The sequence below is a fragment of the Nymphaea colorata genome, chromosome 4 (assembly GCF_008831285.2).
Source record: "Nymphaea colorata isolate Beijing-Zhang1983 chromosome 4, ASM883128v2, whole genome shotgun sequence".
NCBI classification, from domain to species: Eukaryota; Viridiplantae; Streptophyta; class Magnoliopsida; order Nymphaeales; family Nymphaeaceae; genus Nymphaea; species Nymphaea colorata.
Window position 1 is genome coordinate 1244365 of NC_045141.1, and position 13617 is coordinate 1257981.

The 13617-nt window shown below is 37.8% G+C and overlaps 1 protein-coding gene across 5 annotated transcripts in view; it reads right to left on the reverse strand.

Annotated features, from left to right (window-relative positions):
* Positions 1 to 1262: 1262 nt before the first annotated feature.
* The window catches only part of LOC116252258 (metal tolerance protein C4), a 38138-nt gene continuing 25783 nt past the window's right edge, over positions 1263 to 13617 (reverse strand). Inside the window, exons 9-14 of one of the 5 annotated variants that reach the window (XM_031626405.2) lie at positions 7989 to 8090; positions 7800 to 7872; positions 3629 to 3696; positions 2360 to 2423; positions 2139 to 2279; positions 1263 to 1935 (exon numbers count right to left, since the gene is read on the reverse strand). In XM_031626405.2, the coding sequence (XP_031482265.1) occupies positions 2155 to 2279; positions 2360 to 2423; positions 3629 to 3696; positions 7800 to 7872; positions 7989 to 8090 (432 nt within the window). In that variant the 3' untranslated portion in view covers positions 1263 to 1935; positions 2139 to 2154. Of the gene's footprint in view, positions 1936 to 2126; positions 2280 to 2359; positions 2459 to 3628; positions 3697 to 7799; positions 7873 to 7988; positions 8091 to 13617 lie in introns of those variants that run through there. The other 4 variants (XM_031626408.2, XM_031626407.2, XM_031626409.2 and 1 more) reach the window with 4 other exon arrangements.

The following is a 13617-nucleotide window of genomic DNA, read 5'->3' on the forward strand; positions in this document are numbered from 1 at the left end:
TTGCGCCGACCTGCCTCTGCTTCAGCCTTCAGAAGAGAGAGAGAGAGAGAGAGAGAGAGAGAGCGCGAGCGCGAGAGAGAAGTTGGGAAGGGGGGCGCAGGCGTGGGTGAGGAGGAAAGGCGTGGGTGAACGACGAGCGTAAGGTGAGAAAGAAACGGGAGGGAAATTGATGGGAAGGAGTAATAATGAGAGTAAAAGGGTAGATGGCTGCGTGGGGGAGAAGGGAGGGAAAAGAAAAAGATGAAGAAAAAGATGAAGAGAACGAAAACCGGTGGGAAAACCGGTGGGAAAATGAAAAACGTAAAACAAAACTAAAGTGGGCTTGTGCGGGTAAAGAGAGAGAGAGAAGGAAAACTAAAAACACAAATTAAAGTCGAGCATAACACGGACCATTCAATGTAAAACATTTTACCTTAAATTGGTGAACTGGTTTCAATAAGTTAGTAATAAGTTAGTGTATCGGCTTTCAACATTTAATGAATTTATAATGAGTCGAGTTCCTAAAACTCGAATTCGACTCGTTTATTGTTTCGAGTATCATTGTAAGCTTGAACTCGACTCGTTTATAAACAAGTCGAGCGCGAGTGTATTTTTGAGCGAGTTCGAGTCGAGCTCAAGTTGGCTTGACTCGTTGTGCAACCCTTGAGTATTTTCGAGCGAGTTCAAGTCAAGCTCCACGTTGTGCAGCCCTAAGAACCGTACACCATGATAAGCATTGAGAAAATAGAGTTGCAAATATGAACTAAGAACCAATTGTTACGGCCGGGTTCTCGAATCCAACAATGTCAAATTCCTGATCTAGTTGTAAACGTTCTTTTATACTTTAATAATGTCATGCACTTGAAATGTTAGAAGTGTTTGAAATCTCCTAGATGCCCTTCTTGTATTAGACGTTTTATCTCAAACATCAACACTTTTTTAGTTATTGCAAGTCTATATTTTCAGGAGAATTGTATCCAGAAAGAGAGACATCTATCCTCTTCTGTGCACTGTACTTGTAATATCTTGAGCACGACGATACACATTGTTATAGGTGTCCAGACGTGATGGAAACTGACACTTCATGTCTTTGCAAGGATTAATGTAACACAGACAAGATATGAATTTCACCACAACCATTTAATGACAGCGTCTTCATAGAAAGAGCTATATACAACTCATTCATAAAAGCAAGCAAGAAGAGTTTGTACTTTCATAATGGGCAAAGACTGAAAGGGATTGGAGTTGGCATCTCGAGGATGCACTAAGCAAACATTGCCACGTAGTCAAGCATGTCCTCGTTATTGAATATTGCACCAACAATTTTTGAGCCTTGAACAAATCAAATACAATAAAGAAACAAGAATAATCATGTCTCTAGGTTTCTAGCTCCGTAAGTTACTATTCCATACCTAAGGAAACACAAGTTTCAAAAAAGAAAAGGGAAAAAAACAGATACTTTCCTTTTTCCTTTTGAAATTCTTTTAACAGATTATTACCTCTGTCAATAACAGCCACAGAGGTTGGGTCATGACCTCTCCAGATATAGTCCTAAATTTTCAAACCCTTCACAACAAAAATATGAGCAAAGCACTTTGGTTTCAAAACTAATCTAAACTAATCTTATCTGAGTCTCCCTTGGTTGCCAAAAAATATACTGCAGTCCCATGCCCATGCAACAGCGCTGTACTTGTAGATTCTGCTTCTATGAACCATGACGGGTGCCAACTTTGGCCTGTTCCAAGCGGAACTAGGACACCATCATAAATTATTAAGAAGCTAGATGAAGACGCCAACGGTGCCTTTCCACTACCATTGCATAACTGCAAAAAAGACAAATATTGCTCCACCCGAGTCTTCTTGGTATAATTGCTAATTCTTCTTGCAATAGATTGGCTCCATAGTTACCAGGAGGAGACATACGTTGCAGCATGTTCCACATCTTGAGCATAATTACTGCATGAAAATCTTGACATTAGCCAGGGATGTAGGAGAGGATACACAATTACTAATTGGAAAGCTTAAGACAATTGACTAACTCATAATTACTGCATGAGAATTTTGACATTAGCCAGGAATGTAGGAGAGGATATTAAATTACTAATTGCAAAACTTGAGACACTTGACTAGCACATAAGTTGGTTTACCTACTCAAATACCTTTGAGAGCTTATTATCATGGCAAAGGACCCTTAGGATTGTGAGCTTCAATATCAACATGGCGGATTCCAGGAACAATCTTCTGTATTTCTTTCTCCAACCTGTCAACCTCGCTACCTAGTGCAGTTACGACTTCCTCCCCTGGACACCAAATAATCAACAGTTCCTTATAGTCATCCCATCAAGTGGCCAAAAGAAATTTCAATACCACGTTTTCTTACCATAGCTGGACATCAGGTTGAAAAGATGTGTGTCATCTTTCCTCTTTGCAGCTTCTCGAAACTGCTAAGATCACCAATTATGGATACCAATGCATATCACTACAAAAAAATATTTGAAATCCCAAAACTGGCCATTACCCTTGTTTCAAATTGCTAAAGTACATGTGTCCTACTGTCTCATTTGCTTTTATGGGTCAACAGCACAAAAGGCATGACAATTAGTAGCTGCATGAACAAAATGAAGATCATGATGCCTTATTTATGCCTTCATATAGCTGAATAGGGCTCTCAATGGCTTGCCTCCCAACACAACCAAAATACAAATTCCTGAACATGTGCATCAAATTGCAGACTGAATAATATCAACAAGCTAAACAAGGGTAATGTTTCTTCGGATGGTTTTTCACTGGATATCCATTCAATCAAGGTCCAGAGAAGTTCGAATGTAATTTTGTTTTGGGGACACAGAGACAGAGACAGAGAGAGAGACAGAGAGAGCATTCTCCATTTCAGGCAGCTCCAGACGGTTTCCTTATTTACAGAAATCATTTATAAGACCTTTCATAAGGATGCATGACCATGTCCGAAAACCCAGGAATCGAACAAAAGTCAATAAAACTTAATAACCAATTAAGTCCTCATAAAGAATCTTCCACTCATCTGAAAAGCATGATGAGATCAGATTGAAATGGTTGGCTAGAAAAGCACACAGCATAATTATCCAAAAGAGACTGGTCCCAAGCATTTGCATTATGAGCACACATACATGTCAATGCAGTTGAGCACACAAACATGCATGTGTCCACAAAATTCATACAGGTGCAGATATGGTTCTGAATTGAGCAAAATATTACTTGATACTGCAACTTTACCAGAGGACAATGAATATGATTTTACAGCGCAAAGCCACATTTTGATGTGTGGGCAAGTGCAAACCCTAATCCAACAAATTGAAATGTTATCTTGGTCCAAGGTGGAAATGTTATCTTGGTTCAAGGTGGTAAGAAAAATTTCTAGTTCAACCACTGCTGGGTGACATGGATCATATAGTAAATTTTCATGGATCATACAGTAAATCAGATACCACTGCAATGTATCCATCCAAGCCTGTGAAAGTCAGCAGTTAATGTATTAAATAATATAAGCTTTAAACATATTGGTCATTCAAACCTAATGCTTGAATACTTGGATTCTTCAAGGATAGTCATGCTAAAAAATGATAACATCACATTTTATTTTAATGAAAAGCATGCTTCAACATTCATATACCTGTCTAGCCCACTCATCACGTCCAGTCCTTTGTAGATAATTTTGAACCAAGACCTCTCCATTGAAATCTGTTTTAGAAAAGGGACAAAAGAAGTCAGATTCCAACTTTCCAGTTTTCCATTTTGAGGAGATTCTCTTTGGCTTTAAAATTAAAATAAAGATGTAAATTACTGAAAAACGCAAACTATATTTTCCGTATATTGCATGAACTGTATCTAACGTATTTTTAAGCAATATCACATAGACATGGGTATGGATACGGGTACGACCAAATGGGTACATTTACAGAAAATTGAGAAAAAAGTTGGCAAGGGGACATGGCAAGATGTAGAATATATAGATATATGATGACACTCATAAAAACCCACAAAAATTCAAAAAAACAAAAACTAAAACTCAAAATTTAAATTACTAGTCTATTTCATACTTCATATATATAATCCCCTCAAATTAAAGTTTGAAACTAAAAACATTGTTCAATTCAAAATCAACGGCATTATAGCTATGCCGTATGGGTGCATGGTGTGGGTGCGGGTGCGGACAAGGATGCAGCAATTTAAAAAAAAAAACAAAATTAGGTACGGTTTCAGTGAGGATGGATATAGTGCGTGTCTGTATGTGTATACAAATCATTTGTTAGATATTTATTTAACTTTTGAGTAGCCTTATCAATATTTACATATAAACTTTTGGGGTTCTTCATTCTTTTCTTTTTTCTTTCTTTCAACTTGAGCTGTTTTATTTCTGCTTTTGAAGTTTTGTTTCAATTTTGGGATCTGACCATAGTTGTGCAAACCAATTTCTGAGCTATAATGCATGACAGATTTCTCAGTTCTGCAGCTCGCAGTGTTGTTCCATTTGATATTTCTGAGCTGCATATGCACATTAAAAGTAGAGTTAGAAGTTAGAACCATCTAGTGTTGCTATTACTTTTTTGCGTATTTCTTGTTCAATGATGAACCAACTTTTTTCAAGTTCAATGATGATACTCTAATTTTGTTCTCGCTCAATAATGATGCTCAAATTTGTTTAATGATGATGGTCAAACCTCAAATTTTATTCTTTAGTGTTGTTTATATGTTTTTAACCCCACTTGTTTAGGTTATAGTTATACATTTGTACTGTTTTGTTTTAAAGCATTTCGTTTTAAACAAGACTGACACACTCCTGTATTATGCTGATGCTGGTGATCTGATTCATAAGAATGAAGCATATTTGCATATTCATATTTCATTTGTTCTTGGAAACCAATTTTTCTTGCCAAAAAGGTCAACGTGTGCTCATCTTGATTTGGGTTGTTTCTAACTTGGTCCTTATTTTGTTTCTGCGGTTTGTTAGGTTATAGACTAAGTCACAGGGATACAGGTATGATTCGCATATGGGTACAATTCGGTTATGGATACAGAGATACTGGTACGGACACGGTTACTTTAGAAAATGTGGCTATGGGATACTGCAGGATATGTATATGTATATATGCAAAACAACATAAAAAAATCAAAATGAAAGCAACATTTAAATAAGTAATAAAAATAAAAATGTTGGTCAATTTGCATATGCTTCATCTTGCTTTGTTGAATGGCATTGAAAACAACGTTAATGGCACTTTAACTGTCACACAAGAGCATGACCGAGCAATCTTCTCTCCTAAATCACCTAATATGTATCTAATTCATGCAACTTCCATTGTGCTCCTTCTGTTTTCAGCTGCTCCAAAATACTAGATTTTGCCCTATGAAAATACAATATCCACTTAGCGACCTTCTCTCATCTAGATCACCTGCCCAATCTGCATCTATATAAGTAACAATGTCATGCCCTTGCTTAACACCCAATATTCTTACTTTCAGATATATTAAGATACAATTCATTGAATCCATATGACCTTTTCTTGGGGCATGCATAAACCACGACACCTGATCGACATAAACTATGTAAGCCCTAGTAAATGTAAGATCAAAGATCCTGAAACATCCTGACAATACTTTGATAACTCAGAGAATTAGTATGAAGTTTTTCATTTTCAGAACTTAGTCTCTGATGTAATACACTTGGGCTATGTCACATAGGTACGCCATGTTGGCCCAAGTACTCACATCAGTATGTGGGTACACTAATGTAGGTAGAATGGGTCATCTAGGTAAGCAACAAATGGTAAGGTTGTTTATAATATAAAGAAAAGGAGGAAAAAGCTTCAAATCTATTTTGTTCGACAGAGAGAGAGAGAGAGAGGTGGGCCATCTAGGTATGGTAGTAAATGGTAAGTTCATTTTGAAAATAAAGAAAAGAGAAAAAAGTCTAATACAGTTCTGTTTAGAGAGAGAGAGAGAAAGAGAGAAAGAGAGAGATATGAACCACCATCTAGGTACGGTACAAATGGTAAGTTTGAGAGAAAGAGAGAGAGAGGGAGAGAGAGACTAGTACTTGTCTTCTTCTTCAAACCCGAGAGTGATTTTGGAGAAACTGTGTTGCCCCTTTAAGGTGTTTCTTGTTTCGTAAAATTTCTTTCAAGACCTCTTCTATTAGGCTATTACCTATATTACAAATAAAACTTAAGTTTTTGAAACTTACAAATGAATGCTAGTAAATATGGAAATTGGTTAAAGACTCTCAATATGATCATAAATTTGCATATAATATATATATATACACACACACACACACCACATTCACTGCTGCACCCCCGTACCTCCACTTATAAAATCTTCTCTTTCTGCACCCACATTGCCATACTTGTACCACACTTGTACCAATACCCATGTGACATAGCACTAGGGCTCTTATCCAGTCTGCAATTTTCCATGTTTGACTTTCCCAAGAGATCAACTGCAATATTTTTATTGCATGATGATGTATCCCCTTGTCTGTCCACCTCTACAGTAAGAAAGTAATTCAATTCTCCTAAGTCCTTCACAATAAAGCTTTCACTAGTAACTGTTTCACTTCTCTTACATGGTCATCTAAACTCCCTGTTATCACAATGTCAATAACAAATATAAGGAGAAGAGTTGTAATACCTTTCTTCTGATAGATGAATAGAGAATGATCTAATAAACACCTTCGAAAACCATATCCTATTCCTTAAAAGCACACACAGATATATACATACAGATATATACATATATATACATATAGCTTGTCCTATCTTTTTTATTTCCTTAATGTATTTTTGTCATCTCCAATGGCTAGAATTCGTTAGCCCTCTCTCCTTCTTCCCTTCATGTACATATAGAGGATTCTACCCACCTTGTAATGTATGCTTTCTTGCAGAGCACTTGTAACAAAAGGAGAATTTTGTATGGTTATGTCTCTTGTTTAAACATATCTGAGTGTGATTTATTATTTGAAACTTTTGTAAGCTCTTTGTGTTGGTATTCTTTGAGGAAACACTTGTGTCCTTCAGGCATATTGGAGAAGAGTTATTTGTCTAATCATTCTTGGTCCCCAACCTTTACATGTATAGGATGCTAGATGAATCCCAGAAACAGGTATTCAAACATATTTATACGTGCTTATATGCACAAAAAAGAGATTCACTTTTAATGTTTTAACCCACATTGGTTCCACTATTTACTTCCCATTTGATGTTCAAACTTCTTTGAGGCAATGATATGTTACATAGAATGATTTCCCTGAAATTGTATTGTGAAGTTTCAACTAACAAAATGCATGTGTGTGTGGATGTGTGCCATGTATATACATGAGAAATCAACCTTTAGAGAAAATGTTGTTATTTTTTACTGCTCCAATCGACTTTGTCATATGAGGAATGAAGAAGACAGCTAAAGCTAATTTACAAACCAACTTTTGACTCATCAAACATTGTGCTGAATGCCTTCAACGACAGAAACTTGTTATCAACAAAGAGTACCCAAAGTACTAACCCTTTTGACATAAACTACTGCAACCTCTGGTTCTACAAATCAACCTTTTATATATTATTTGCCAATAGCTCGCAGGATTGCACATTTGCATGATTGGAAGGTACTGGTGCAGTTCAATGGTCTATGTTTCAAGAAGAGAGTGAACATGCTAAATCTAGATTTTAGCCACCATTTAATTAGTCGGATATGTTTCACCAATGGCATACTTTTGAGAGCTAAAAAGAATGAACATGCTAGATTAAACTTTAGAACCACAGTAGAATAAGAAAGAGAGAGAGGGAGAGAACCTATCTCTGCTTTGAACCTAAAGAAGCCAGGTCCAATCACCTCACTTTTGCAATCATAAATAGCATCAACAACCTTCAAAAAATGCACAGGTCTTGTATGAACATGCTGTTAAAGAAATCAAAGCCATTAACAAACAAGCTAGCAGACTTAAGTGATTAATAAAGAGTTTGTTGTGGGGCTGTTTTCACCGGATCAGAAGATAGAAAGTGGAGGACGCGTGCCATATCATGATCATCAATTGCTCTGCCAATCAAAACTTGTCGGTTTCTGTGAATGAGAAAAATGGCAACCTGCAAAACCGTTCGCCTTGATGGATAGTTTCCAGATATAATATGTCAAACTAAATAAACTTTTGAAGCTTCCTTCAGAAGCCAGAACTGGCATAGACAAGTTAGTGGACAACAGTGTTGTACATATTGGACAATATAGGGCTACATCATAAGATAAGAATCTCATCATTTAAAAATTATGGTACGCTACACCACCTGTATTGCAGATAAGTAGTGTATCATGCCAGTATCACATGAGTCAGAAAAGACAATTCTATTTTGCGAAAAAAAGGGTCTGAATCCCCCTCTTGCAATTTGGATTTTAAAACCCCCTCCTCCCATAATTTCTAAACCTATCTAAGAGTTGGAGAAGGAAGAGTTTGTGCTTGTTTTAAAGGGGAACCGTCGATTTCAACGTGAAATCATGGATTTAAGGGTAGATCTGTGCATGGATGTCCGATTGGGCAGGGAAAAAAAGGTTGTTTCAATTTGTTCTACGAAAGCATGAAAGCTCTCATTTTTACCATAGAATCATATATTTCAATTGTTTTTTGTTAAGTTTACCATTAGTTTTCATTTGTTTTTGAAGATATGGTTTCCGATCAGACATGAAAATTCTGCAAAAAGCTGAAGGAGAGTGATCAATTAAAACTTAAATGTAACTATTGCTACAATATAGGAGGGATTTTTAGAATTAAGCACCATTTGACGGGGATAGGCAATAATATATGGCTCCTTGTAATGGGAGTCACAAGAATCCATTTCCACCATTTGTGTCTCAGTAATATTTGGATATGCTTCATATTTTACAGAAAAGTAAGATTCAAAAGGAAATAGATGAGTCAAAAACAGATTATGATGAGCCAAAAACGGGTTATGATGAGCCTTGAGAAGTTGTCGATCAAAACCTATGTAGCATAGGTACTGCTTAGTAACGATACGAGTATCGGTATGCAGTCGGGTATGCCCTAGGTACTGCATTGATCGCATCAAGTACAATCAACGTACTTGAGTACGTATCCGTCCATTTTTTAACTCGGTCAAAGTTGACCGAGTCCAAAAACGTCCACAGTTAGGGTTTATGTTTTTTTTTTAACATTAAAAAAAACATCAAAGAGAAAAGGCAGAGCCCTCGGCGGTTTCTGCGTTTTCACCCACAGCGACTGACAGGAGCAAGCTCCACTCCGGCGAATGACTTCTCCAGCGATTCTCCAGCGAACAAGAACTTCTTCGATGACCGACAACTTCTCCGGCAAAGAACGACGCCTTTTTTAACATTAAAGAGAAGCAAAACGCAGCAAAGCCCTTGATGGTTTCTGCATTTCACCCACAGCGACCGACGGCAGCAAGCTCCACTCCGGCGAATGACGATTTCTCCAGTGATTCTCCAACAAACGACGATTTCTCGATGACCGACAACTTCTTTAATGAAGGGCAACACCTTTTCTAAGGTTAAACAGAAGCAAAACGTAGAAGAGCCCTCGACGGTTTCTACGTTTCACCCACAGTGACCGACGGCAGTAAGCATTCTGATGAACGACGACTTCTCCACCGATTCTCCAGCGAACGGCGACTTCTCCGGCAAAGGGCAACACTGTTTTTAACGTTAAAGAGAAGCCAAACACAACAGAGCCCTAGACCACAACGACAGAAATATGATTCCCCATCTCCTGATTTGGGCTTTTTTTTTTTTTCTCTGACCAACATTTAAGCATCTTTCTCCAGCAGCCTCATCCGTCGTCCGACAGGCTTTACCAATGACCACCGACAGGTATTTTCATCCTATGTCTGGAGAACTGATGCTGGGGGGTTGCCCCGAAATTTTTTTTTCATCGTCTGTCAACTTTTTCATCCTCTCCCTTTTGTCGAACGTTTGCATGTTTTTCTAGATTGTCCGATAGGCTCTTGCAGCAGAGACTCATTTTGCATTCATTATTGTAATGATGAAAAAAATAAAACAGGTGAAGCATGAATTACACTTATGGTGACTGACAACGATTGGGAGTTTGATCAGAGTGATGACATTGTGGAGGCTCGAGAAATTAAAAAATGTATTTTAGATGATGAATGGTGAGATTACATATTTTTTTGCAGAGAGAAGTTATCAAGAAGGGCCCATGCTTCATAGAGTTTATGATATGTGGAATAACATGATTAAAAATATTCAAAACATCATTTTTAAACATGAGAAGAAGAATGTTGCACTTGATGATTCTGAGTTTTTCGATCATGTACATAAAATTTTAGTAAGAAGATGGAATAGAAGCAATAATCCTTTGCATTGTATGGCACACTCCTTAAATCCTAAATATTATGGACAACATGGTTGGCAGGAAGTACTGGTCATGTTCTTCCTAATCGAGATCCAAAAATATCAAACAATAGGGAGATATGTTTGGGAAGACTATCTTGTGATTCTCATCGGTTGAAGATAATAAATAATGAGTTGGCGAGCATCAATGGTGGAAGAAGTGATTCTTTGCAAGCTGGCAAGAGATGAAGAAGGTCTTGTTAGTTGGTGGTTATGTTTTGGAGCATCGACACCAAATCTCCAACAGCTTGCGTTGAAGTCATTATCTCAACCTGCAACCTCTTCATGTTGTGAAAGAAATTGAAGCACTTATTCTCAAATTCACAACATCAAGAGAAATAAGCTAACTTGTAAGCAAGCAAAAGATTTAGTTTATGTCCACTCCAACCTACGCTTACTTTTATGTACTTCAGATGATTACATGTATTTTTTTTTTTTATATGTATACATATGTATATTATATTGGTTGTTTGAAGATAATATTAACTTAAATCATATTGTGGTTGTGTTGCAACTTGCAGTTCATGATCATCCAAGTATTGGGATATTAATCCAGAGGCCGTTAATGTGGAACTTGAAGGAAAACAAGATTTGGATGCTCTTAATATGGACTTGTTAACGTTGATGAGCCCTTACAAGAGGAAACCGAAAACTCCACACACACACTCAACCCTAATCTCCAGATTAGGGTTTCTCCTCCCAAAGGAACATCAGTAATTTTGAACCTTGTTCTGGTCCACCGTCCCTTTTTATGCAAGTTAATGGGTTAGTCCAAGGGACCCGACCCAAGATCCCATATCTAGTATCTAACAATGGTCCCCCCTTAAGGAAAACACCTTGTCCTCAACGTGTGAGCCTGGACAGTGATCGCTGGTTGAGTCGACTCCTCCGTGAGACGGTTGATGGTCTCTCTCCGCACTACATGTTGTCACCTTTTTTAAGTTGCCAATCCAAACAAGGTAACACAAGATGGTGAACACCTACAGCCAGGACCCTGACATAGCAGATATTGGGCATCAACACAAAAGTACTTTGAACCTTCTGTGGACCACGATCCGCTAGAGTAGTAGAATGCTATGTCACACGAATACGGCAAAATAAGTCGCCTACCTGTGTCGACACGCCAACACGGCGATCCTGACACGAGACACCACAGGATACGGCTTGGATCGGGTCTGGATCAAACCCGATCTGAACCGTTAGATCTACCCGACTTTTTAACGACAAAAATTTTCTTTACGCCAAACCCTAGACTTCTCTCCACTTCACCGGCGCCAAGTGTTGCAGCAGAGGACTTCGACGACAGTGGCAGGCGACGGCGATGGTGACGGCGTCCGGCGACCCACGGCGACATTCGGCGGCAGCCAGCGACTGATAGGTAAGTACTTTTTTTTTTCGATATTAGAACTTAGGGTTTCAAGTTCTTCATTTGGGTTTTTTTTTGTTTTTGATTTGCCGCTTTGGAGGTTTTTTTCGTCGTTCTTCATCCTCAACTCTTCTTCAATGCTATGGACGGTTTTTTCTTTTGGATTTGCCGATTTGGGGATGTTCTGTTTTTTCTTTTTATGGCTGTGTGCGTTCGTTTGAATGTTGTGAACATCAACTTCTCTTCTGTAGTCATCTTCGTGTGTAATCTGTGAACATTTTATCATTTTTTAGAATATAAAATTCGACGTGTCCACGTATCCGAAAATTTTGAAAGTTGTTATGTCTGTACCCGTATCGTACCCGCACACATGTGACATAGGAAGAACGTGATAGAAATGTAGCACCAATATCTGTAACCCGAAAACAGCACTCAAGCAGGAAGATAGAGAGAGAGAGAGAGAGAGAGAGAGAGAGAGAGAGAGAGAGAAAATGAAAACAAGAAGAAACTGAGGAGAAGAAGCCGTAGCCAAAATGGTTTGCACGGCCTCTATTTATAATCTCATTTTCAGAATTCTAAGAGTCTCCAATCGTAGAATCCTAGGAGATTTCACAAGCTTCAAGGACATTAATTACATCATAGAAACCTAAGAGACTTCACATATTACAAGGATATTAACTACAACATAGAATCCTAGGAGACTTCCCATATAACAAGGATATTAACTATAACATAGAATCCTAGGAGACTCTTCACATGTTACAAGGACATTAAATATTTTAACACATTCTACAAGGAGGTGGAATCCTAAGAGACTCCTCTTCAACGTGCTGGTGAAGGATTTATATTTTAACACCCTCCCTCAAGTTGTGCATGGTTTTGCACCATGTACAACTTGCCTTTTAGAAACCAGAATCGTTCCTTTGTTAATCCTTTTGTAAATAAGTCTGCAACTTGTTCATCTGTACGAACATAAATAGGCTGAATTTCCTTGTCTTCCACCTTTTGTCTAACAAAGTGTTGATCAATCTCAATGTGCTTTGTTCGACCATGTTGTACGGGATTAAAGGCAATGTTAATAGCGCTTTGATTATCGCACATTAACATTGATGTTTTAATCTTTTCTCCAATGTCTTCTAGCAAATGTCTAACCCATGTAACTTCAGCAGTACCTGCAGCCATGCATCTGTATTCAGCTTCAGTGCTGGATCTTGCTACTGCCTTTTGCTTTCGACAACTCCAAGACACAAGATTACGTCCAATGAAAATACAAAAACCAGAAATGGACTTTCTTTGATCGGGATCTCCAGCCCAATCTGCATCTGTGAATGTCATAAGTTGATGTCCAGTAGTTATATTTTCACTCTTACCATAAACTAAGCCATCTCCTGCTGTCCCTTTAAGATATCTTAATATTCTTTTGACAGCATCCATGTGAGTATCTCTAGGTGCATGCATAAATTGGGATACTTGATTCACAGCATATATAATATCTGGTCTAGTAAATGTAAGATATTGAAGTGCCCCAACAATACTTCGATATTGCGTAGGATCTTCATATAACTCCCCATCTTGAGCACTTAGTCTTTGATTTAGAACACTAGGAGTTCCAACAGGCTTACAATCAGACATACCTGACTTTTTCAACAAATCCAACGTGTATTTCTGTTGTGTCAATGTGAGGCGATTATTGTGCCTATCAATCTCCACTCCAAGAAAGAATCGTAAATCACCAAGCTCTTTCATTTTGAAGTTTTGCATCATCAAAACTTTAGCTTCTTCTATGTGTTTTTCTGAATTGCCTGTGATAACAATATCATCAACATATATAAGAAGTAAAGTAAATATGTTTTCCTTTCGATAAATGAAAA